Below are 26542 nucleotides of genomic sequence, written 5' to 3' on the forward strand. Positions count from 1 at the left end.
CTGCCCTCAAATAACCCATAAAGGTAATTTGAGAGAACTGGTCTCTCAGCTGCATCAAAAGTCCTTGGTGGCTATGTAAGGCCACTGTGCCCTCATTTAAGAAACCACAGTTTAGTAGGTAGGGCATAGCTATAGTTTAGATCTGGTTCTGGTGCAAGTGATTAAAAATATGCCAAGTTATAGGCTGGTTCAACACCCTGAAAGAGATGGGATTTGGGGGTGGGCAAAGAGATGAAGCTGAAGACCTGGATACTACCTGTCTTAAGACAAGCAAATTCAACTACATCAGTTGGATGGAGCATAACACCTATATGAGCCATGTAATGCTGTTATATGGGTGCAGAAGACTCACTTATTTTCATATCCGTACTTCTCACGACAGGGAGCCGAGAGGAAAATCCGAGACGAAGAAAGGAAGCAAAACAGGAAGAAAGCAAAAGGCCAGCTTCCGCAACCACCATGCAGTAATGGTAAGGAAAGAGGTTCCCTCCCTCTGTGTTGTGCTCAGCTCTACTTAGGGTGCAATCCTGTGGGTGTTGAGACAGAAAAAAGGCCTACAGCTCCCAGCATGCCCCAGGGCATGCTGGGAATTGTAGACCTTTTTTCTGCCTCAACACCCACAGAATTGAGCCTTTAATCATGTTGTCTGTCATTAATTTTGTCCTCTGTCTTTCATGAGCAGCTGAAGGGAAACTGGCCACTGTCCCTCTCCAGAAGAAGAGCGACATCACCTTCTTCAAAACAATGGTTGACCTGGACTCCCAGCCTGTTCTCTTCATACCCGATGTTCACTTTGGGAACCTCCAAAGAGCTGGGCAGGTAGGACATGAGGCCAAGTGGGAGTTGTATAAAATCCCTGCAGGTCTTTTGATCCATGCTCATTTAGAGGAGGGTGTCTGGTCACACCTACAGCACTGATAGAGTGTAAGAAGTTCAGAAGTAAATGGGCATGATCCAGCCAGAGGAAAGCACCTTTTGTATGCCATTGATTTCAGTGGGAGAGTTAAGAATATTTATTTATTTAAAAATTTTGTATCCTGCCCCATATCATTAGGATCTCAGGGCGGCATACAGATAAAAGAATACAGTATAAAACAATAAATATATACAGCTAAAAACAAATTAAACCATGAACCAAGTTAAAACAATATATAATTTAAAAGCAGTAAAAACAGTTAAAACAATGTGTCATCTTAGTGAATTTAACCATTAAAGGCTTTGTTAAAGATACAAAGAAAGCCTCACAGAACTGTGGATCTACCATGTAGAAAAGAACAGGATTTAGTAGATCTTAACCATGATATAGGGAGTGGCCATAGGTCAGTGGTGGAGCACCTGCTTTGCCTACAGAAGGTCCCAGGTTCAATCCCAGGTGAGGAAAAACTCCTGCCTGAAACACAATAGAGCTGCTGCCAGTCAGTGTTGACAATACTGGGCTAAATGGACCAAGGGTCTGATTCAAGCTAAGGCAGCTTCCTATGTTGATCAGGAAAGGAAAAGGAGGAATTATGTTCAAGGAACTCTTAAGTGCCTGTTGACACAATCAAAATTCAGGGGCTGAATGCTCATGGTGGTTTGCATGGCTCCCCCTAATCCAGGGGTGGGGAACCTCAGGCCTGGGGTTCTAATCCAGCCTTCTTGAATTCCTCAGATGGCCACACCCCATTCCCCTGGCCCCACCTCCTTACCATCAACCACCAATCATTTGGTAGCTTACTGCCTTTTGTGCCATTCCCCCTCCCCTTCTAAATGGTCGGAATGTCTCTCCTAAGGCTTAGTTACTGGGAGGAAGAGCTTTAAGCTACAATGTCCTGATTTTATTTATTTATTTATTTATTGTAATTTTGGCCCTGCCCTTTGCCTTTGTCCATGCCCCCTTTTACATTCAGCTCTGCCCATCACTGGAATGCGGCCCCCAAGAGCTCTCCAAAAACAAATTGGCCCTTGGACTGAATGCGGTTCCTCACCCCTGAATAGCCAATGGTGAGGGATGCATAGCTGTTTCTTTGTGTAAATTAGGGAGGCCATATGGAAAGGAGGACAGGGCTCCTGGACCGTTAACAGTTGTATTGAAAAGGAGATTTCAGCAGGTGTTGTTTGTGTGCATGAAGCACCTGGTGAAATTCCCTCTTCATCACAACAGTTAAAGCTGCAGGAGCCCTGCCCTCTTTTGTATCTGGTAACTAGAGTGTCAATAATATGCAATATAACTGTTAAAGATACATGAGCCCTGTCCTCCTTTTCATATGGTCACCCTATGCAAATGTTACCAGAGTAGGGCTCACTTCAGCCTTGGTTTTCAACCAGAATCATGCTTTACCCTAAGAAATGTTATATATGATGTATATAATTGTTATGACTGCATGATAATGTCCCATACATAAAACCATAACACATAATCCTCTCTAAAGCAAGGGTGGGCAACTTGTGACCCTCCAGATGTTTTGGCCTATAACTCCCAAAAGCCCTAGCCAGCATAGCCAATTGTTAGGGATGAAGGGAGCTGTAGGCCAAAACATCTGGAGATCCACATGTTGCCTGCCCCTACTTTAAAGAATTAAAGGATGCAATCGACACTCTCTCATCTCACACTATTGCCCCGCTCGTACTCTTCGCTCCTCTGATGCCATGTTTCTCGCCTGCCCAAGGGCCTCTACTTCCCTTGCTCGGCTTCGTCCATTCTCTTCTGCTGCCCCTTACGCCTGGAACGCTCTTCCAGAACATTTGAGAACTACAAGTTCAATCGCAGCTTTTAAAGCTCAACTAAAAACTTTTCTTTTTCCTAAAGCTTTTAAAACTTGATGTTGCGCAGACTTTATACTGTTAGTTTTACCCTTCCCTGTGCCTGCTTACCCTACCCTGTGCCTGTTTGCATTCTCTTCCCCCCCTTATTGTTTTACTATGATTTTATTAGATTGTAAGCCTATGCGGCAGAGTCTTGCTATTTACTGTTTTACTCTGTACAGCACCATGTACATTGATGGTGCTATATAAATAATAATAATAATAATAATAATAATAATAATAATAATAATAATAATAATAATAATAATAGTCCCACTGCAAAGAATGGGCCATACTGGATGAAATAAGCAAGCGACTTGGAGCTCTGCCTCTTCAGCTCTTCTGTATAGCAACTCCTGGTGATACCATAACAATAAATCTGGTCTTTGTTCGCTATTACAGGTTTACTATAACACAGAAGACGAGCGAGAAGGGTAAGACATTTATTGCCTTGTAAGTTTTGCAGCCAGGAGTCCAACCCCTTGACACACACACACATAGAGTACTGAAGTTCTAAAGCAATTTAAAGGCGAATGCTTAACTTTTCTCTAGGCAGAGTGATAGAAGCAAGTTGTTATTTTATTATACCTCCATGTGCACATTGTGTTACTTACATATTTCAAGCTTGAATGTGCTTTTAAAAATAACCAAATTTTGCAGCAAGGTAACCCAAAACCTGTAGCTCATAAAGCTGAAATGTTATGATCTATATACATTATACAAATAAATTAAGAAAAACTGTCTATATTTTCTTATTTTGTTCAGCTTATATCATTAGGCTTTGGTAAAGCTCTATGGAGAGCAATGGACCCTAGGACTTGTGTTCAGCCGTGCTCACCCCTCCCCTAGGATGGGGTGTGTGTGTGTGTATGTGTGAAAAATAGAATCTTAGATTCCCAGGGGGCTGATTTCTTTACCAGTAGAAGTGTCTGTGCAGTGCTTATACAGAGTTACAGATAAGTCCAGCTCATAAATACATAAAGCCGTTAGCTGTAGTAATAAATCAATATAATACACAGAGCCATTAAATTAAACAATATGCTCACTTTTAGATAAGGCCTGTCAAAAGTACTAAAAACTTTTGAAAATAAGGATTCTCCTATTTGGTAATTAATAACTCAGAAGCTTATTATTTTGGTGTTTCTCCATTTTCAAATAATTGTGACTGTTTTATCATGCTAAATATTTTTATCTTGTATTTTGGTGTCATCTGTTGATTTATGGTGGTTGTGATACTTTTTAAAAACAACAACAACATATTCCTTGGTAAAACCATAATAAAAAATGTGCAGGAAAATAATTAGTGGGGATTTTTGAAATATTATTATTACATTTATATCCTACCTTTTTTTTTCCTCTTGCAAGGAGCTCAAGGCTTATATAGTCCTCCTTTCCATTTTATCCTCACAACAATCCTGTGAGGTAGGTTAGGCTGAGAGCCAGTGAATGGCCCAAATTCACGCAGTGAGCTTCATAGCTGAATGGGGACTAGAACCCAGATCTCCTACGTCCCAGTCCAACACTGGCTCTCAGCTGAAGGAAGAACAGGGAAGATGTGTGTTTGCTATTGCTGACTTCCAGGAATCCTAACAAAGCAGCGAACACAGAGCTGCACTGGATGGATGTGGAAGACTTCAAATAGTCTTGGTCAGTGTAACCCTCCCATGATTGAGAGTTCAGTCACAGTAACACTTAATTTGATTCAGTATCATAAATCTCTATGTTTCCCCCCCCAACAGTAGCATCTTGGCTAAAAGGATATTCCGGACAGTAGAGGAGGACTTTGCTCCACCACCATTGAAGCAAATAAAAGAAGAAGGAGCAAAAAGAGGTACCATTTAATTCTCAGTCACTTTGCTTTATTTCCTCTGACTCAGAATTCTTTCAAAGATAATTACAGAAAGTTTAGAGGGAAAGGAATGGTAAGATAGTCCTGAATGGAGGCAAGGCTGCAGGGGATGCCACGACCAAGAACGACTTGTTGTCCTCCATGATGGGAGTTGTAGTCCAACAAATATGGAGGGCATCAGGTTGGGGAAGGCGGTTCCAGAATATCAGCATTTAAATATAAAGTGCAATTGATTTAGAGCCAGCGTGATGCAGTAGTTGGAGTGTTGAATGAGCATCAGGAGGACCCAGGTTCAAATCCCTCCTCGGTCATGAACCTCACTGACTAACATTGGGCCAGCCGCTATCTCTCAAGTTAACCTGCCTCGCCTGCCTCACAGAGTTTTTGTGAAGATGAAAGAGGGGGAGAATCATAGATGCCATCCTAAGGTGCTTGGAGGAAGGGTGGGATATTAATGTCCTACATACATGATGCAGTTTTGCAGATTATAAACCTTCGGTTCTGGAATATATAAAACCAGTTTCATGCCTTTTCATTAGCAGTGGGTAGAGTCCAGGCTTGCAGGATCTACTTTGATTTTTATTTATTTTGCTATAATCCAAAAATCCACCAGCTAGAGCCTGGTGCAAAAGACATACACTTAGAATTAAAGGATTCCAGGGGCCAGTTTTGAGTGCCAGAACTGAACACATTTCACCATAATTCCACACCAGAACACACTCTTGGTTAACAACCCCCTGCAAGCTTTTTTTTTTTCATTTCAGCTGTATCATGGAGCTGGGATGTGGGGAGTCATTTTGTTGTTTCCGTTGTTTAATAGTTGGGAGTCACAAATCCTTGCTGAACTACTGCAAATCAGCCAGAGATCCAGATCTACTTTCTTTCTGTCCATCCCTGCTTTAGATTCTTACTGACCTGGATCACAAGATTACGGTGTGGTTAACAAACCATGGTGGCTTGTTAAACTTGCTGTGCGTGCTGGTTGTATTTTCCTAATCACCTTTTCTGGAGTGGGTGCTGTGTTGTCTGAACCCAGGTGGCATGGCTTGTTTGAGGAGGCAGCAACCCTCAAATAACCTATGGGTTGTTGTTGGGTTATTTGGGGGTTGCAGCCCTTCCTAAACAAGCCATGCTACCTGGATTTGGAAAACACGGCAAGCCATGCCAGCAAGGGTACTTAGGGAAGTTCGACCAGCATGCATGATGGGGGAAATAAGCCACTGCAGTGATGTGAACTGGTCCATTGACCTGCCAATCAATTACTGATTTTCTAACATAGAAAAGCATTCAAACGTTCAGTCCCCCATCTGCAGTCTAGCAACAGAAGCATCATGTAAGGCTGTTGGTTGTGTAATTGGTCTGTAGACTATTTACACCAGCATGGGCATGGTTGCACCCCAAAAAAACAACAGCACTGCACATAAGTCAGGGGAAATGCTATTGGAGGGTGCCACTGTTGGAGCATCACAGTTGGAGCATCACAGCCTGGGCATGGATCAGAGGCATTAAGCCTGTATACACTAGTTGTTGGGGAACATGGGTGGGAGGGTGCTGTTGCACCACGTCCTGCTTGTGGTTCCCTGCTCAACAGCTGGTTGGCCGCTGTGTGAACAGAGTGATGGACTAGATGGACCCTTGGTCTGATCCAGCAGGGCTCTTCTGATGTTCTTATGTTTTTAAGAGACCATCTTCAGCATACCAAAGCTTGTGTTCACCTTTTAACCCGCAGGGAAAGCTGACTTTCAGAGAGAACAACAATGTTGCTCATGAGGTTGCTTTACAAGAGGAAGGAATTAGTTGTAATTATTAGTCAGTTTATTTGGCATAAGCCATCCCTATCCCTCCATTGTAATGAAACACCAGTGCCGCTGTTTAGAATTGACCTATACCTTCACTACGTTTTGAGGAATGCAGATATTCATACACTGCCTCCCGAAGAGAGAAGGAGAAAAAAGGACACAATATTTCCCTCTAAGTATTTCCAGATCAGCTAATACGCCGCCTTCTCTATGACCGCCTTTTCACGTGGGATAGTTTTATTTTTAATACGTCTGGCTTTTTTCACTTGTCGTTTGTTTGAGAGGAATAATATTCTGTCCAGGGGGACATAATTCAATTGCTGGACTGTTATACATTTGGTTCTTGTCCTTTTCAGTGCTGCTATATGTGAGGAAAGAGGCTGACGAAGTGTTCGATGCTTTGATGTTGAAGTCCCCCACTGTAAAGGGACTAATGGAAGCGGTAAGTATTTCTCATCCCTATCTCATTTATCTTACTCGATTTAAAACAGGTGTGTTGAACCTCTTTCAGCTCAGAGGCTGAAGCTCTTGGGGGCCGCAGGGCCAAAATGACAACAACAACAACAACAAATGCTTGCGCATTTTAGCTTAAGAGCCCCTACTGGCAGTCACTAAGCCTTAGGAGAGGTGTTTCAGCCTTTTAGAATGGGCAAAAAAGTACACAAAAGCTGGGAAACCACCAGATGATCAGTAAAAGGAAGCGTAGCTATTTCGGAATCGCCGGAAACCTGGATTTGGACAACAGCTGGGCCCCCAGGCCTGAGGTTCTATAGGTCTATACTCCCGATTTAAAAACAAAACAACAGCCATGTATGTTTCAGTTTCTTGAGAGAAGGACAGGATACTAGCAAATTAAATTAATATTTTGTATTTGTGCAAAATTACGCTAAACACGGTGTCCATTGTTATTTTTGGATGGGCTGTTCTGTGGAGGGAGGGCTTGTGCATAGCAAGGACTTGCTGAGTTTATCCACCAATTTATCCATGCACTCTCTTTTTACCTTTAAACTCTTGTCACAAATGTAGCAGGTTCCTTCTGGGCTGTTATTGTTATTATTTATTGTATTTCCGCACACACTCCCTTTGGTACATCCTCCCAAGGCGAGTAACAACAATCAACACTATACTACATTAAAATTCTAAATGTTGAAATGGTGATTTTAAAAGGCAACCATTAACGTTGAAATAACAGCAACAAATAAATTAATTCTTAAATAATATCACAGCCATAAAATCACCTGAATGGAGATCAGAATTTAAAAAGTCTGGAGGATTTTCCTAAGGCCAACAAGAGAAGGGGCCATGTGGAACTCCTTTGGGTACAACCCACTGAACATGGTGGGACTTACTTCTGAGTAGAGAGGGGAAAGACTGCGCTGAATGAAGCCTTCACACTCACCATGCTGCCTGCTGATGCCTCCTTCCAGGCTCTGGCAATGAGAAGGGCTATGCTCTGACCCAACAGGAAGTGAAAGCAGATCACTTCCTGTTTGGTTGGTTAAAGGTTTGACCTTGGGAAATCCTACAGGAGGATGGCTTTTGATTCCAGGAGCAGCCGCTTTGTAATACGGCCAGCCTGACAAATGACAATTAAAACAAAACAAAACATTTTGCATCAAGTTGGACATGGCAACATTTAGTTTGTTGTTTCTTATGCCGATCTGGCTGTTGTCTCTAAATACATACTGCAATTATTTTAAAATTCAACCCTGTGTTTCTTACTGACTACATGGCGAGTCTCAGTCCTTGAGAATCAAGCCTGCACCTGTTAGCATAGCCCCTGTCCTGCAGTCACACAAGAGGATTCAGGAATGTTGGGAGAACGGGACAGAATGTTAAGGTGGGTGATAAGCAGATAAATGACAGCCCCTGATCCAAACAAGTCCCCCGGTATGGGCATGCCCAGGAGGGCTTTTGGCTTTCTGTTTTCAGTAGCTCCTCATGCCTAACTACTTGAGAACTTTGTCCCAGGAGGGATGGCAGAGGAGGAAGAGATGGCTTCCAGTACCCTTTGCAATGAAGCGACAGGGGACCCACTGTTCAAAGCATAAAAGAAAGAGCCCCCCGCTGCAGGTACAGCGCTTCCCGCCAGCTTTTCTGATCTGTGGCTTTTACAGTTCTTGCTTCATTTATCCTCACAGTGACCCTATTTAAAAATGCAATATAAGCTCCGCTTATCTAAAAACACAGGCAGGATCTGAATTTAATGTGCTATCAGCAGGTTGTCAAGGCATCATAAGCTCACAGGAGTTGGTTTTATTAAAAAGTTGTTCTTGAGCCACGTACGGCTCTAAATGTTGAAAGCAGCGGGGAGGAGGACCTAGATCTTTTGTGGACAAGAAATATTTGAAAGCTCTGCCAACCCTCCTTCAGCATGCAATCGACACTCCCATCTTTGGTTGCCTTTTAACCAGTAGGATGCTGACTGGTATCAAGTAAGATCTGAGTTTGGGGTCATTTCCCAAGATGCAGGAATTGGTTTTGACTACAGGGAAGGGTATGTGTCAAAAAGCTAGTGCTGAGGCTTTTTGGTTGGGGTTGGTGGGCTTCTTGTTTATTCCTTGTCCTTTGCATGCCAAAAGGGACTATCTATGCTGAAGTGTTTGGCGTTTCCGCCAACACTGAAGTCCTTAAAACCTGGGCCCTTGAAATACAATCGGGCCGCAATGGCAGGATGGGTGGTGCATACTCTGAACATTTTTAAAAGTTATTTTGAATCTCTTGGGCTGTGAAAAGGTGAATTCTGTATGCTCTGTGGGTAAGATCAATTTGTATGTCATTGCTTAGTTACAAGCCCTCTTCTGCTTCTTTTTGTTATGAGCAAGGGCAAACTTTTATTTGTTTTCTCTGGCTTTTAATTTAAAGGTTTGATTGTAAATGGCGCTTCTGTTGGTTAGTTGTGTTTGGGTCTCTTTTGATTCACAATGGTTGTGTTTTACTGATTGTATTTGACTGTGCTGTATGTACTGTTCTTTAAAAATGATTTTGAGTTTATGAGTGATTTATATTGTAAGCGACCTTGAGAAGGCTAAGAAATATATTAAGGGTGTAATCCTATGCTTCTTGAGACAGAAAAAGTCCTACAAGTTCCAGCTTTCCCCAGCCGATATGGCTGCCTAGAGAATGCCAGGAGTTGTAGGACATCTTCTGTCTAAACTTGCATAGGATTGCACCCAAAATCTAGTACTAGCGTTGCACCCAGGCCACTGGAAACCCTCCTCAGCTCCCTCTGATATTTCATCAAACATATTCCATACACTTGCAAACCTAAGACTTAAGGAGTAGAATACAGAAAATAGGGTTTGTTCCCATTGCCCAAATAGCTACGCTATATGATACAATCATGGAATGCCACTGGAGTACTCTGACCTGTTAATACCATAGTGGAACAATCCCAGACCCCCACAGGGGTGTAATCCCATTCTGGTGTATTTGTGCAGACAGTAACTGATTCCATTGTCGTACTGCTCTAACATTCAGGAAGTTTTTCCTGATGTCTAGCTGGAATCTGGCTTCCTTTAACTTGAGTCCGTTATTCCGTGTCCTGCACTCTGGGAGGATCGAGAAGAGATTCTGGCCCTCCTCTGTGTGACAACCTTTTAAGTATTTGAAGAGTGCTATCATGTCTCCCCTCAATCTTCTCTTCTCCAGGCTAAACATGCCCAGTTCTTTCAGTCTCTCTTCATAGGGCTTTGTTTCCAGACCCCTGATCATCCTGGTTGCCCTCCTCTGAACATGCTCTAGCCTCTAGCTTGTCTGCGTCCTTCTTGTATTGTGGAGCCCAGAACTGGACGCAATACTCGAGATGAGGCCTAACCAGGGCTGAATAGAGAGGAACCAGTACCTCACGTGATTTGGAAGCTATACTTCTATTAATGCAGCCCAAATTAGCATTTGCGTTTCTTGCAGCCATATCACACTGTTGGCTCATATTCAGCTTGTGATCTACAACAATTCCAAGATCCTTCTCGTTGTAGTATTGCTGAGCCAAGTATCCCCCATCTTGTAACTGTGCATTTGGTTTCTATTTCCTAAATGTAGAACTTGGCGTTTATCCCTATTAAATTTCATTCTGTTGTTTTCAGCCCAGCACTCCAGCCTATTAAGATCACTTTGAAGTTTGTTTCTGTCTTCCAGGGTATTAGCTATCCCACCCAATTTTGTGTCATCTGCAAATTTGATCAGCATTCCCTGCACATCCTTGTCCAAATCATTAATAAGAATGTTGAAGAGCACTGGGCCCAGGACTGAGTCCTGCGGTACCCCACTCGTTGCCTCCCCCCAGTTTGAGAAGGTTCCATTGATAAGTACTCTTTGAGTCCGATTCTGTAGCCAACTGTGAATCCACCTAATAGTTGTTCCGTCTAGCCCACTTTCAGCTAGTTTGTTAATCAGAGTATCATGGGGCACTTTGTCAAAAGCTTTGCTGAAGTCAAGATATATGACGTCCACAGCATTCCCACAGTCCACAAGGGAGGTTACCTGATCAAAAAATGAGATCAAATTAGTCTGACAGGATTTGTTCCTGGCAAATCCATGTTGGCTTCTAGTAATCACTGCATTGATTTCAAGGTGCTTACAGATTGACTTCTTTATAATCTGCTCCAGAAATTTCCCAGGGATGGATGTCAGACTGACTGGTCTGTAGTTCCCAGGTTCCTCCTTTTTGCCCTTTTTGAAGATAGGGACAACGTTAGCCCTCCTCCAGTCGTCCGGCACCTCACCCGTCTTCCATGATTTTGCAAAGATAATAGACAAAGGTTCTGAGAGTTCTTCCGCTAGCTCCTTCATTACTTTAGGATGCTGTTCATCGGGCCCTGGAGATTTGAACTCATTCAAGGAAATTAGGTGTTCTTTGACCATTTGTTTATCAATCTCAAACTGCAATCCTGCCCCCTCAACTTCTGCTTCACTTTTTCCAGGGGGTCATAGACCCGCTTTTGGGAGAAGACTGAGGCAAAGTAGGAATTGAGCACTTCAGCCTTTTCTTTGTCATCTGTTATCAATTTGCCATCCTCATTAAGCTGTTGAACCACCATTTCTTTCCTCTGTCTTTTGCTACTCACGTATCTGAAGAAAGCCTTTTTATTGCTTTTAGCATCCCTCGCTAATCTCAGCTCATTCTGAGTTCTGGCCTTCCTGATGCCATTTCAGCACTTCTGTGCCACCTGTCTGTTCTCTTCTTTTGTAGCCTGGCCTTCCTTCCACTTCCTATATGTATCCTTTTTTGTTTTCAGGTCATCTCTAAGCTTTTTGTGGAGCCACATTGGTTTCCTCTGTTGTCTTCTATCTTTTCTCCTTGTTGGAATTGTTTGTAACTGTGCCTTTAAGAGCAGGAGGGAACTGAGAGGGTAGGATTCAGTCCCTCACCAACAAACAGATGGGCCACCTTGGCTAAGGGGAAAGCACCAATCGTAGGCTGGCTAGGGGAGGAGAGAAATAGGAAGATCACCACAGGCCATAGTGGCCAAGGCCTACCCTGTTTTCAAGGACCTTTGGTAGGGCATCAGAACACCCGGGCCAGATCTACACCAAGCAGGATATAACACTTTGAAAACAGTATATATAATGTGTCCTGGGCCCAAACTGTTGTCAAAACCATTATAAACGGTTATAAAGCAGTCTCCCACACACACTTGCACATCATTATTTTGCATGTGCATGTTCCTCCCTTCAGATGGGCAATGAGTGATGATGCAAGTGTCTTCCTGCCCATGGACTCCTCTTGTTGGATCAGGATACCTATGTATATGTTTATTTACCACAAAGGAACATGACGGAGCTTAGAAAGCAGAAATCCCTTAGTACATGAAAAGAGAAGACAGTATGAACTCATATGGAAAGAGCAAACTTTCCCAGTTCTCTTTCCCTGCTCCAAAACCACAAACATGGGCTCTGGAGCCACCCTGGTTACCCTCACACTTCATTGCTAGTTAACCAGGCCTGATTTGGTAAAATAGAATCATAGAATAGTAGAGTTGGAAGGGGGCTATAAGGCCATCCACCCCCTGCTCAATGAGAAATATCCTGAAAAGCTAACGCATATGTAAGATGTATTGCCCCTTTATATATACACAGTCACAATTTGGCAATGCTGTGTGTTTTAAGCATAGCACCATTGTTTTCAAAAGTGCAGCCTACCAAGAACGTAAATGCTAAACGGAAGTTCCATTGTTTACAAGCTGCACATTTTTTCCCTTGTTTATCGCATTCTGATCTGTGGCCTCCCCCAAACTTTCCATGATACTCGATTGCATTTTCTCATATTTAGCATTTGCTTCATTCTTTCCCCCCTTTTATAATTGTGTTCCAGAAGAACAGGCAGTTTATCTTCACATTTATGCCTTTTCTGGAGACAAGAAAGGGACTATGGCACCTTGGAGAATAAACTGTTTGTTATGGCATGAGCTCTCACAGGCAACAGCCTGCATCATCAAACGTCTTAGAAGGACCAAGAACAGGGTTGCTATACTTAATGGATGGGCTTCGGAGAATAAAGAATTTAACAAGTTGCGAAGTAAAAGAGCAATACAAAAAGCACTCTGTTGGCCTGAGTACTAAACAGTTTGTGCGAAATCGTTTTTGAAGGGGCAAAACTTCCTCTCTAACCCTTATCCATGATCTGAAAAATGCAATCAGATTTGCTTATGAAGTCTGATTCTGAACTGCCCTGTTCCAGTTCTCTTTTTAAAGACTTCACTGTAAAGTCCAAGCAAACTGAAATGTGGTTTATTAGTAGGAGGATTATATAAAGATGCTTGCAGCCTACCCAAGTGGGTGTCAGATTCATTAAGATACTACTACACTACCTAGAAAGTTGAGCATTTTTTACACACGTGCTCGGGAAAATAATTCTGAAAACTGGTTAGTTCGGGCTTGTCTCGTAAGAGATTGCCTGGTCACCACTGGTGGCTAGAAATTACTATCAGGTGACAAGGTGGCAACTCCAACCTCCTGATTTCCAACTAATTTCCTGGTATGTCTAACTCTTTAAAAATAAAAAGCAATATCTGTCGGACTTGATTGATTCTGTGCTGTTTGAAATCCCCTTGCTTATCCAACCGGTAATTTCATGCCCAAAAGGCTTTATATTGCAAAGAGCTCTGTTGTTTGCGTCCCACCCCCCTCACCCCTAGGTCAAGATCTAGTAAATTAAGATGATGTGAAGTCAGCTGGTTGTCGGTGTTCTGTGAGTGTCTCCTGTTAGAACTTTTGACTCCTCATTTTGCTTTTTTACTTGCCCTGAGGCTGAGTCATAAGGAAACCTGTGAAGTAAACTCTAATTAGCTCTTTACATTTGCAACCAGGAAGCGTTACTGAAAGCTGCTTTTGTATGAAGTGTATTCAAGGCTGTGCAAGACTGGTTATAGTTATGTTGTGAGTAAAAAAAAAAAGAGGGCTTTACTACTTGAGCATCTACAAGCAGCTCCTGTAATACAATGTTGTAGTGTAGAGAGCTTCTGTTCAGGATTCCAGACAGCCCCCACCCCTATTTTCTCTGCCCTCCAATAGTCACCATTCTGTGGCCATGAAACATTCACAATCCTCATTGAACTATTTTTAGGGTGTCTCCCTCCAACCTTTTTCTTCTTCTGTAAAACTTGGGATTCCCCTAGCTTGCTAAGACCTCCCATGAGTATGTAGTGTGTGGTGTGCCGTAGGGATGTCAAAGGAATCTGTCGGGGGGGGGTGTTGACGTTTGATGAGCTTTCATCAACTTCCACCCCCACTCCCGCCCCGGACTTTGGCTCACTTAACCACAAGCTGGCCTGACTTGATCCACCACCTAGCACATTTTCAGTGTCGATTTGTCTTTTCTTAAATTGCCATTTACAGAAATGTTGGATACAATTTGCTTAATTTGCAGATTTGCACAAATTTCGGCTGTAATTTGCTTAATTTGTTGGGGGAAAGCCCACAAAGCATACCGAGTCAGGGGCTTTGGGAAAATCTGGCGAGGCTACAAAGGGCCAGATGCCTATGATGGCCATCCCTGGTGTGCCGTTATGGTTAGTTAAGCAATGGCACTCACCACCTGGACATCAGAAATAGAGGGAATTTTCATTTCACATGGTCACTGAGCATCACCTGTAGCTGGGCCAGGGCTAGCGCCAAAGGTAGACACGGTTGAGCACCTGCTGAGGGCCTACACCCCAGTAAGGAATCACTGGCAAGAATCCCCTGGAGTTGCTCCTCCTCTTCCCTATCACAATCTGCTTGCTCATCTGCCTCTCCCTCTGGCTCAGACATTGGAGGTGGTGAGAAGGAGCAACAACAGATGGCACAGCCTCCTTGCAACGATGAGAAAGAGGACGAGGAGCAAAAGCAGCAGGTGACAATGGAGAGAGAAGTTAGACTCAGGGCTCATCTACACCAAGCAGGATATTCCACTATGAAAGTGATATATAGAATCATAGAACAGCAGAGTTGGAAGGGGCCTACAAGGCCATCGAGTCCAACCCCCTGCTCAATGCAGGAATCCACAATAAAGCATCCCTGACAGATGCTTGTCCAGCTGCCTCTTGAATGCCTCTAGTGTGGGAGAGCCTACAACCTCCTTAGGTAACTGATTCCATTGTCGTACTGCTCTAACAGTCAGGAAGTTTTTCCTGATGTCCAGCTGGAATCTGGCTTCCTTTAACTTGAGCCTGTTATTCCGTTTCCTGCACTGTGGGAGGATCGAGAAGAGATACTGGAAGCCACACTACTGGTTTATAGCGGTACTGAAGTGCACTGCAGGGTCTCCACTACTGCTTTAGAGTGGTACTGAAGTGCACTGACAACTATTGGGGACCATGACACATCTACACCAAGCAGGATATAGCACCATGAAAGCGGTATGAAAGCGGTATATGGTCTGTGTCAATGGGCCCCAACACTTGTCAGTGCACTTCAATATTTCTATAAAACAGTAGTGTGGCTCCTGCCTTTTATATACCGCTTTCATACCACTTTCATGGTGCTATATCCTGCCTGCTGTAGATGAGCCCTCAATGAGGCAGGGGGCGCATTCAGGACGTCTTCCCCAAGGGCCCTCAAAACCTGGAGTCAGCCCTGACTTGGGCTGAAACAAATACAGCCTGAGATTTAGCAAACCCTGGCTCAGTTTAACTGTAGGAGAGCAGAGGGAAAATCTCAGACCTGCAAAGCCCTGCACACTTTTGTTGTAAATCGGTGCCAGTTTGTGCAAATGGCCATTTACAGTCTGTGAAGGAGAACCAACAAGGAAAAATCCCTACACAGTTAATGCCATTATGTTTCTATGTGTTGTTGTTTTGAACTCCTTGAAAGTTTCATGAAACAATCCCCAAATATTTTTTGTAGAAGTCAACGTTGTAGCAATCCACAAATATATATTTTCTCTTTGGTTTTTTCTTTTCTTTCCCCTCTTTTTATTTTAAAAAAATAATCCCAGAACAGCTGGCTTTTTAACCTGTGTATTTCTATAGGCTGAGATTAGAGAACTTTTTTTGAGTGGTTTTTCATTTCACATATGTATCGTAGGCAGGCTACTAAAATTATTTATAGGCTGGTAATTTTGTGTGTGAAATCATTTGTAAGGCTGGATTGCAAGGATCATTGTTCATCTCTCTCTTAGAATGGGAGACATGAAGTGCCCCATCCCCACCCCACAAAGGTACTTCTGCACTATACCGAAAGCTGAAATGTGCTGCTCACACAGCCTGAATCAAGGGGGGGGGACCCTCAAAATGGGACACATGTACACCTGCTCCTCCAGTCTGCTTTTGAGAGAGTGGCCAGTGAGTACATAAAAGAAGATCCCTACTGAATCGGACCAAGGGTCCACCTAGTCCAGGACTCTGTTCACACAGTGGCTAACCAGCTGCCTGTGGCAAGCCCACAAGTATAACACGAGTGCAATAGCACCCTCCCACTTGTGTTCCCCAGCAAATGTTATGACCACAGATAAAAACCAGATTGAGAGCTGCTTGTTTAGATACATTGACCCCGTTCAGACAACATGCTAAACCATGCTGCTTAACCACAAAATGGTTAACGGAATGTTTAACCATGGTTTACGGTGTCGTCTGACACACCTTTTCCCAATTTCACTAAGAAAAACTTAACCAGAAAAGTGTTAAAAGTGTTGTCTGCAAGCATTCCGCGTGTGGTTAGCGTTAACCACAGTTGAACATGGTTAAGCTAACCACAAAGCCCAGAGTGTCGTCTGAACCAGGCCATTGACTCCTGCTCCAAGCAGGGATTTGGACGAGGTGGTCTTTTAATCCTTTTTAGGTCTGCAGCTTCGTTGTGTTGCGACATGATTCTGACCTGTAAGAAAGAAGGTTGCTTCGATGTGTTGCTGCAACCTGTTGCCAAGGTCAAACCATGGCAACGAAGCTTCTCTTGACATGATGTCATCCCCACTTGGGGATCCTCTTACTTCTTCCTATATGAAAGCTAGAAAGAAAGCAGAGCATGTCCTTCCACAAAGAATGCAAAATGATTTTGAGATTGACACATCCGTGACTACTTAAAGAACATGCCGCAACATCTTCTCTGCTCTGGATCTCCATAGAGGCAGATGGATGTTATCACATTTTCAGCAGGAGAAGAGCTATTCTGGTAATGCTAACACAAGATGAGTAGAGAAGAGCAAAGGGCTTCCAAAAGATGGCTATGGAACTTTTCTGTTCTGTTGGCAAAACTTCTCCCAGCCCAGGCGTCATTCTTAATTCTAGTTCGCTCCGAAAATAGGTATCAAGCGATTTCATGCATGCATTACAAACACACACAAATCTCAGTCGTTTGATAATTTAATGAGCTGCTGTGATTCATTGCTTTGGGTCCACCAGTATAAACTTAAGGAAACTGAGCTTCACACCTGGGAAGGTCCCAAGTCCCGATTGGTTGTCTGGCTCTTCAGAGTGCTTCCGTTTTCAGCAAGAAGAGTATTTGCTTGTTTTATGACCTTGGGCAAGGTTTGGATGTTTTCAGACTTACTATTTTTAAAGGGGCAGTGTGGTTTCATGGCCAACATTGATGAATCCCAACAATCAGCTGTTGTTTGGGACTCATTGGGTGGTATTCAGTAAACCCAATGGATTGGCTTCTGTCAGTAGAACAGGGAGGGAGTGGGAAAATTCCCCCCTTCAAAATCTGGGTGTATAGGTGTATAAGGTTTTAAAAGTGGCAGGGAGCTTGGTCGTCCAGTGTCATTGAGGCTTTAAGGGTGGCAGTGCTGAGAAGAGAGAGTGCTTTTTTAGTCTCCCAAGTATTAACCACACTTTTTAACTGAATAGGAAGGCACTGCTTGGGGGATACTTTTAATAAACCTTCATTCCTTTTTTAATTTCAAATTCAGATTTCCGAGAAATACGGTCTTCCAGCTGAAAAGATTACAAAGCTTTACAAGAAGAGCAAAAAGGGGTAAGTGAAGTGAAAGTTCATACTGGAAGTTGTGTTTGTACGGACGTATCTTGGGGACTCAGCTCCTAAGAGATCCGAATTCTTCTGTGCTAGCTATGGGATGTGCAGCTGCACTGCTGCAAGAGGGTATCCCCACTCTGAGCATCTCACGGTTCAATTGGGGGCTGCATCACATGTCAGGCCTGAATTGACCTCCAACTAAACTGTTTCTACCAGTTTCTCACCATGTTTTGCATCGATAGAGCCCTCGGTGCAAGGTTTTCATTTTTGTGAACTGCCCCCAGAGCTTAGGCTATTGGGCGGTATAGAAACAAAATAAATAAAGGTGCTGCTTCAGGTGCTGTACAAAGAGAAATCCGGCGGAGGGGATTCTCACATTCCACTGCAGGCTGGAATGCTGTTGCAGCATGGTTTCTTCCTGCAGGCCTCAGGTCATGTGACACTCCCTGGAATCACATGGGACATGCCCACATTGTGGCTCCTCCCCCTCCCGGGTCTTCTCATGTTACATGGGAAAGAGTGATTTGTGACAGGCACGGTCTAATTCAGTTTCGACACCAATTAAATGGATCATTAGTATTTTATTTCATCATGGAGATTGAGCAGCAGCAGCGATGATTGGAAGCACCCAATCTCGGTATTCCCAGATGAGAAGGAGGAGAAAAGCAAAATAATAGGACTAGGACAATATCGTGCCCTTGTGCCGTCAATTGATTTGTCTCTGCCATAACCATAACTAGCTGCCCAATGTCTAACATGTATATATGCCTGCCCGAGACCTTAGATCTGCTGGAGGAGCCCTTCTCCGCATCCCACCAATGCAACATATACGTTCTGATGGGACAAGGGAGAGGGCTTTCTCTGTGGTGGCACCCGGACTGTGGAATGCCCTCCCCTTGGAGGCCCGATTGGCGGCAACACTGATTTCATTTCGACACCAAGTAAACAAAGCCTTTGATGGTTAAACTCACTGGCACATTGTTTTAACTGTATCTATTGCTTTAAAATTATATATTGTTTTAACTTGGATCATGGTTTAATTTGTTTTTAACTGTGTATATTTATTGTTTTATACTGTATGTTTTTATCTGTATGCCGCCCTGAGATCTTAGTGATATAGGGCGGGATATAAATATTTTAAATAAATAAATAAATAAATAAATAAATAAATATAATATAATAACATGCTGCCACCTCATTTGGTGGATCTCTCTGCTGCACACCCAGGACAGTTTTAATTAGCCTTGAGTCAGAGAATCAGTTCATTGAGCCCAGTACTATCACCGGGCAGTGAGTCTCAGGCAGAGGCCTTTCCCAGCTCAGCTGCCTACGATACCATAATCGAACCTGAGCCTTTCAACATGCTAAGCTTCTCCCTCAAAAGTAGCTAACTGGAGATTGCCTGACGGGCTTTGAGAGAGCCTTTCTTTCATGCCCAAACCCTAAAATGTTGGGAAGTGATTTTTAAAAACCAGGACACAGTCCCACTGACGTGTCCTAGAAAACCTCAGGATGTACTATCAGCCCATTATAATCAGTGGGTGTTGGATCACCACTGTGTTGATCAAATGACACTTGCAATGGCAAGGCAGTCTTTCAAAATGGAGTCAGATGTAGAATACCCCTCACTGGGATGGGGATGCTGCATCCCCCACCAAGGTGTGTTGAACTCCAATTCCCATCAGCCTCAGACAGCATGGCTAATATTCAGGGACAATGAGAGTTGGAGTCTGGAGGGCCACAGGTTCCCTACTCCTGGCATGCTGAATGAGAATTTCAAACTAAAAAACCAGTTTCTTTGTGCACCTAAATATAGTATAATTTGTCCACATAATTTATCTCAGTCATTTGGAATGCTTATGTTGCTTAAATGGGGTTTTACAGGCATGGATCTAACTGGATTGCTCACAGTGAACCTGAAACCCTAAGGCAAGGCAATGGATGTTTACTCGGAAGGAAGCACTGCTATGTTCAATGGGGCTTTCAGTTCACAATTGGAGCTGGAATTTTGGGAGGTGATATGCTGCACTGTAGGCTGTCAAAATGTTCAAACAAATGGTCAACTCTACATATCCACAAACACTGACCCCATAGTGGTTCAACTGTCCACCTGAATCCATCCTCTGTTAGCCAAACTTTACTAATATATCCCTTTCCAATTCCAGGATCTTGGTAAATATGGATGATAACATCATTGAACATTATTCCAATGAAGACACTTTCATCCTAAACATGGAGAGCATGGCAGAAGGCTTCAAGGTCACATTAACGGAGATCTAGTCCAGATCAGAGTGCAGCCCCTTGAAGTCAGAGCATTTCGCCTTCCTCTTAAAGGCACAGCTCCTCTAAAGCCCCTGATGACTCACCAATGCTGAGAAGATAAGGCTGTTACAAAATTCCATAGGGAAACAACCCACGTTCCTTATTTTTGGCGCAGGAAGCAAACCTGGTAGCTACTGACCAGTCTGTTCAAAATGAACCGACACACCATCAAAAAGTTCTTTATTTATTGATCCTCACTCTGCAATGTGTAAATAATCCATGGATCCTGGACTTTGCAGTCTTGCCCACTGCAAGGGAGAAACAGCAACTTTTTAAAAAGATAACTATCTATTAACATGGAAGAAAATGGAATTGTGGGATTTCACTAGTTCAACTGGGACTTTAAAATTAAAATTGCACCCTCCAGAATGAATTGTGGGAAGATCCGATACTCTAATCCATGCAGAGCTAGCGATGGGGAAAGCGGCTGACGGCCTGCACAAAACTCCCACCAAGTGCGGAGGGACGTGCAACTCAGCCATGTTTCTCCAGGTGCTTCCCAGCACAGGGCAATTGAGGCCTGTAAGTAAGATGGCCTGTCATTTGTAAGTAGAACACCACCCATTTAAACCTCTGTACATAATGTTTATAATAATGTAATAATATATTTTTCCTACCCCTGCAGATGTGTTTACTGCCACTATGATTTGTGATGGGATTAGAAAGTGGCAGAGCCTCTTGCTGAGAGGAAAGACATTCTGCCGTCCCCTATTCATTGTGCAGAGAGGTAGATGTCGGTTTCTGTGTCTTTTGTCTTGTGGGCTGCCCAGCGTCCACAGTACGATGTTAAAGCTCTCCTCAATGTCGCATTTGGCAATTAGTCCATAAGCTTGGGTGTCTTGCTTTGGCTGTAGCAAGCTGCAAATGCAGTGGAGTCAGCAAATAGTCAAGCCAGCAAAGGTTTAGTTGATGGGGTTCAGGTTACAACAGAAGTGGTCTCGGTCCAGGCAGAAGTCAGAATGGAGGCAGGCAGGCAAGAGGAACAGGCGGCAGCAGGAGTGGTCAGGGTAACAAGCAAGAGGTCAAACACGGCAAATCAGTCAGGTACATCACGCAATCCAGAAGCAGAGCCATTAGGCAGTCCAAAAGATCAGGAAACAGGGCATTAATGCCCAACATGGTTCAGGATGGATCGAGTTGTTCCACCACTGGCTGGATTTTCTGTGAAAGCTTTTAAGCCCAAAGCCTGATGGGCCCCACCCAGAGCCCAGTTGCCATAATCAATACTTCCTTTCCAGAGTCTTACTCTTGAGGAGTCTCTTTCTCCTGAGAAGATGTTTTCAGGAGGCGTGCAGTCCTTCGGATAGGAGCCCTACTTGCCTGTCTCTTGAGGCGAGGACATTCCCGAGGGTCAGGAAGTTGCTCAACCTCTGCCCCAGAGGCATAATCCCTTTCCCCTGACAAGGATGGTCCTGCAACCAACTCCCCTGAGGATTTAAGCTCCTGTGGGTCTGGTGGCAGTCCCTGGTCAGGGGTACCCTGGGTTTCTGGGGCTTCTAGCTCTTCCTCCAAAGAAGACTCCTCCAGTGTGGGCATGGCATTGGGAATCTTTGTGGTTTCACCCGCCCTGCCATGCCCAGTTTCTATGCCAGCCATCCCCCAACCTGGTGCCCTCCAGATGTTTTCGTCAACCATCATTCCTGACCATTGCCCAGGCAGACAGGAGTGGTAATGCAAGACATCTGGAGAGCTCCATGGTGGTGATGGCTGCTCTATGCAGTGATGCTGCACAGCTTTCCAGTTCCTACATTGTATTTGCGTCTTTGAATTTTCATATTCTTTTCTTAGACATCCTTGTTGGATAAGACTCTTCATTCTTGTTGTGCATTATGCAGGTAGCCCAAAATGGGGTAGTTTCCAATTCCAACACCGGGATTTCTGAAGAAATGGTCTTGCCCCATTCAGTTTACCTTTACTTTGGAGCCTCTGGCAAACTGGCGCCAAACCTGAACTCAGCCAATGGTCTTTTTTTAAATTCACAGTGAATGATACAATCATAGAATTTTAGGAATATAGCGTTGGGGAGGGTGTTGGAGATCATCTAGTTCCAACTCCCTGCTCATTGCAGGATCTATAACGCCGAATGCAAGTACCTCCAGCTTCTGCTTAAATATGCTCAGGGAAAGAGAACCCAACACCTCCTTTGTCAGTCTATTCCGCTGCCATTTGTCCTCACTGTTAGTTTCTCTGAACGTTTAGCTGAAATTTGCTTCCTTGCAACTCCCAACCATTGGTTCTAATCTTATCCTTTGGAGTTTTAGAAAGCAAATCTTCTCCATCTTCAGCCTGCCAGCTTTTCAGATCTTTGAAGATCTTTAATGGCAGAATGGAATTAGGCCAGCAAACACTATCCAAGTCCAGCTGAGCAGCTGCTTGCTTATTTACCTTTTCTCTGTAACGAAAATAGTTGGTGATTGTCACCCGTTCATACAGCATGGAAATTTCAGGAGTATTTTCAGCGATGCAATTCACATGCCAAGTGCACTGTGTGAATGGTGCCCAGAAAAGAACTGCAGATACATGGTGACGGTGAGGACATGGCAAAATGTTAATGAAGAGCCTTCCCCACCCCCCAGAATTAAACTGGCCTTAAAACCCACAGGGTACCTTTTTGTGGCAGTTGAAAGAGTGCAGGTTGTGCCCCATTATCTCAGTAATGAACCTTGGCTTTCCTCTCCCACCATTAGGCTCCTTCCTCCCTACACTCTTGTCCTTCTTCTCCTACCCCTACTGGCTCATCCCGCTTCCCTCATCCCTGGTTGTAGTGCATCCTCCCAAGTGGCAGGGATGGAAGAAACATCCTGTATGAATGGATCCCCTATGTACTTCGTTCATTTAGTGAAATATCCTAGCATCCCCTGATGATGGGGTGCCCTGCTGATGTCCCCTGCTGATAGAGTGCCCTGATGATGGGGTGTAAATGTAAAAATGAAAATACACTTTCTTTGGCATGGTTCTAAATGTACATACATGTCATAGCTATAGAGCTCTGTTTTTGTATGATTATATTATTCAGTCTTACTAGACGGTTTATTCATTGAACGTCCATTGATGGGGCTGCTGGGAAAGGGGCATAGCTCTGTAGTAAGGCACAAGGTTTGCATGCAGAAGGCCCCAGGTTCTCCAGGTAGGGCAGAGAAAGATTCTTGCCGGAGACCTCCCCCTGCCCCCAAGAGAACTGCTACCACTTGGACTACAACTTCCACCATCCCCAGCCAGCATGGCCAGGCTGTGGATGATGGATGCTGTACTGTAACACCTGTGGAGGGCACCTGGTTGGAGAAGGCTGCTTGTAGACAATCCTGATCTAGATGGACCAAAGGACTGACTCAGTATAAGGCCCTTCCCTGTGTTCTCACAACACAATGAAAGAAAGCAAAATCCTCAACAGACCATGCATAGCAATAATAGCATTCCTGTGGCTTGCAGATCCTCCGTTGTCCATTAACTTCCTTGCTGGGTGAACCAAGAGCAGGAGAGCTGCAGTGCCTTTTATTTTTGTATTTGTTTTTTCACTTCCTCAAGCCTGGCAATGTGAAATATAAATGTGAAATGAAACCCTTACTTTCATTCTGATGTGATTAAGAAAGGCGTGCACTGGATACAGAACTGGAAACGAGACCTGAAAAGGAAAAACAAAACAACACCCCCCCCCCAAATTCTTTGACAAAGTATGCACAGTAAGTTAAAATTAGCACCTCTTTGATGGGACCTGAAAGCCCCAAAGAGTTGAGATGAATGAGTTGCATGAATTCGTTTTTAGACAACCCCAAAATGGTGCCATGCAGAGGAATGTTTGTGATATGTAAATTATCTTGACCTAAATTTTAAGAGTATTTGTTACTGCTGGTGCTCTTGTAGCATCTTGGTTGCTTTAGATTTCTGTGAGGTTCCAAACGTTGCAGGAGAGATGGCAAATCCTGAAGGATGGGAAGTATTTAAAAGCTTCATAGTTTTAAGGTCAGTTTATTTAGATCAGAATCTTGCATTAACAAGTTCAACCAATATCGGTTATCTTGCTTTCTTAAGGAGTTTTTACAGTTCCCCTACATCTGCAGCGTATGCAAAACACTAGGGAGAATAAACACCCTTTTGATTTGTGTATACTTGCATAAGCACGAATATCGCTTGCAGTCAAGTAAAGCTTTGACGGCTGAACCATATTCTGATTTAGCCATGTTTGAGAACTGATTACGATTACAAAGACTTTTTTTTTGTGACAGACTGATGTTTTCAGTGTTAAAGAAGTACACGCCAGAATGAGATTCACAAGATACTTTCCCCCATCACAGAATGAAATGACACGGAAACTTTGCACCTGTCGAGCATCAGTTGGTGACTATTAAAGGCACAGGAGACTCTGTTAGGAGTTGGCAACCACAGAGTTGGAGTAATGCAACAGAGGAGGAAATGATAACCTGTTGTTACCTTTTATTATTAGGGTGGCCACATATCGCCCCAAAAAGAGGACAAAAGAGAGTACAGATTTGCATACACTAATTTATATGTATAGCTGCACATTTAGAAATAAATATTATAATTTAAATAGAAATACAGAACGTCTCACCATAGTGGGAACACTGTGTGCCTGCTCAGTCTGCTGCCCAGGTGCTAATTGTTGATGGGCAACTTCAAGGCCCCATTTGCTCTCCCTTCTTCAGGTTCACTGACCTGGTCGGCACGTAACAGGAAGCCCCCATGGGGCTTTTCGTTGTGGCGGTGGTCACTATTTTGAATATTCAAGCTGAGGTGGGGGGGTTCTATAGGGACTGATTGGCTTGTTAATGACCCTACAACCTACCCTCATTGAGTTCACACATAAAGACAAGCTATGGCATGTTCCTGCCATGGCTCAAATATTCAAAATAGCGGCCACCATCGCAACGAGAAGCCTTCTGGGAAAATTCACCCATGGTGGCTTCTCATTCTGTGTCTTTAAACTGGATTTGCACAGGACAGCCCTTCATATAAGAGGACACCTTTAAACAGAGGACTGATCTCTGTAAAGTAGGACACATGGCCACCCTACTTAGGTGTAATTATTGTTTAGAGCAAAGGTTTTTCAAATGTTGTTTCTGAGGAACTTTTATAGTTGCTTAGAACCCTATAAGGGTGTTGCAATGAGAAAATCAGTAGCAGCTGATAAGACAATGTACCCATTAATGACTGTGCTTCTTTTTCAATGTAAGCTTGTAGAGCACTATGTGGTGTGTTCTTGGGCACGTTCTCGGTTCACACAAAGTGACAGTGAGCCCCCAAAGGCCTGGCTAGTGCCCCATGTGGAATGTGCATGCACCCTATTGCATTTTCATGGTATGAGTCAGGGACTTAATAGGGACTAAACTTTCTATGCACATGATATAGACTTCTGGTGCTCTTTGCTTTGTAATTGTCGCTTTAGGAGAATGGAATGTGTGCTGCAGGTCTACCTAACTATCTTCTCAGATTCAACGCCTCTAGTTCTACTTTTCACATCTGATGAAATGGGATGTAACCCATGAAAGCTCATGATAATTTGTTAAAATACAGTGGAGGCTGGTGACTCCAATTTTAGTGGGGCTGTGAATCCACTCTGGGTTTCCATCAGAACTGTAAAGGATCTAGCCACGGTGCTGAACCCAAGCCCCAAAATGGGTTCAGCACCTTGGATAGAGCCTTTAAAATTCAGACTGGAACCCAAAATAGATTCACAGCCCCACTGAAATCAAAGCCACCAACCGCCACTGTTAAATATCTGAACAACTAAAACAATTCCCAAAAGCTGTATATTTCCTGTCTATAAGGGCTAGAAACTTGCTTTTATATAGCAAAAAAAAAAAAAGAATGCTGAAATTTTCAGGAAGTGAAACTCTGAACCCTATACCGTATTCTGTATTTGCATAGCAACATAGATAAAAAAAAAAGAGAATGTCTTCTCTAAACATCACAGGCTTCCACTATATATAGATGTTCTGCATGTCCGTCCATTGAATGTCCATGTTAAATTGTAAATCTAATTCTATCTCGCTATAACAATGGCTAAGATAATAAGGTCTGTTTTGGTCCATTTTCTATGCATGCACTTTAAAGAAACTGCTTACTATCTTCTATAACGAATAAAAATCATCTTTTACTTTGATGGTCATGGAAGAAGAAGGATCCCTACCTAGCATAGCCATTTTTATCTGGCTTTTGTTGTTGTTGCCAAATATGTCTGTTACTAAATAGAAATGACTTTGATATGTTGAAAGAAACATTTGTTTTGATCAGTTGAGCCATTTCTCCAGCACTTCCCCCGCTCCCCATTTATTTTCCCCCGTTCTAATCTTGTGGACCTGTTGGAAAGTTGCAAAATTCGCGCAACTACTTGAGTTCAGTCTTCTTGATAAAGAGGAAGCTGAAAAAGCTGTTGCTATGG

At 43.4% G+C, this 26542-nt stretch overlaps 1 protein-coding gene across 2 annotated transcripts in view; it reads left to right on the plus strand.

Moving 5' to 3' along the window:
* GRHL2 (grainyhead like transcription factor 2) overlaps nt 1–21207 on the plus strand; it is an 89818-nt gene extending 68611 nt beyond the window's left edge. For both annotated transcript variants that reach the window (XM_063131030.1, XM_063131031.1), the window contains 7 exons: nt 383–470; nt 683–819; nt 3187–3218; nt 4524–4615; nt 6789–6874; nt 17759–17823; nt 19989–21207. In XM_063131030.1, the coding sequence (XP_062987100.1) occupies nt 383–470; nt 683–819; nt 3187–3218; nt 4524–4615; nt 6789–6874; nt 17759–17823; nt 19989–20103 (615 nt within the window). In that variant the 3' untranslated portion in view covers nt 20104–21207. The remainder of the gene's footprint in view (nt 1–382; nt 471–682; nt 820–3186; nt 3219–4523; nt 4616–6788; nt 6875–17758; nt 17824–19988) is intronic.
* Nucleotides 21208–26542: the final 5335 nt, after the last annotated feature.

Source organism: Elgaria multicarinata, chromosome 7 (genome assembly GCF_023053635.1).
Source record: "Elgaria multicarinata webbii isolate HBS135686 ecotype San Diego chromosome 7, rElgMul1.1.pri, whole genome shotgun sequence".
Taxonomy (NCBI): Eukaryota; Metazoa; Chordata; class Lepidosauria; order Squamata; family Anguidae; genus Elgaria; species Elgaria multicarinata.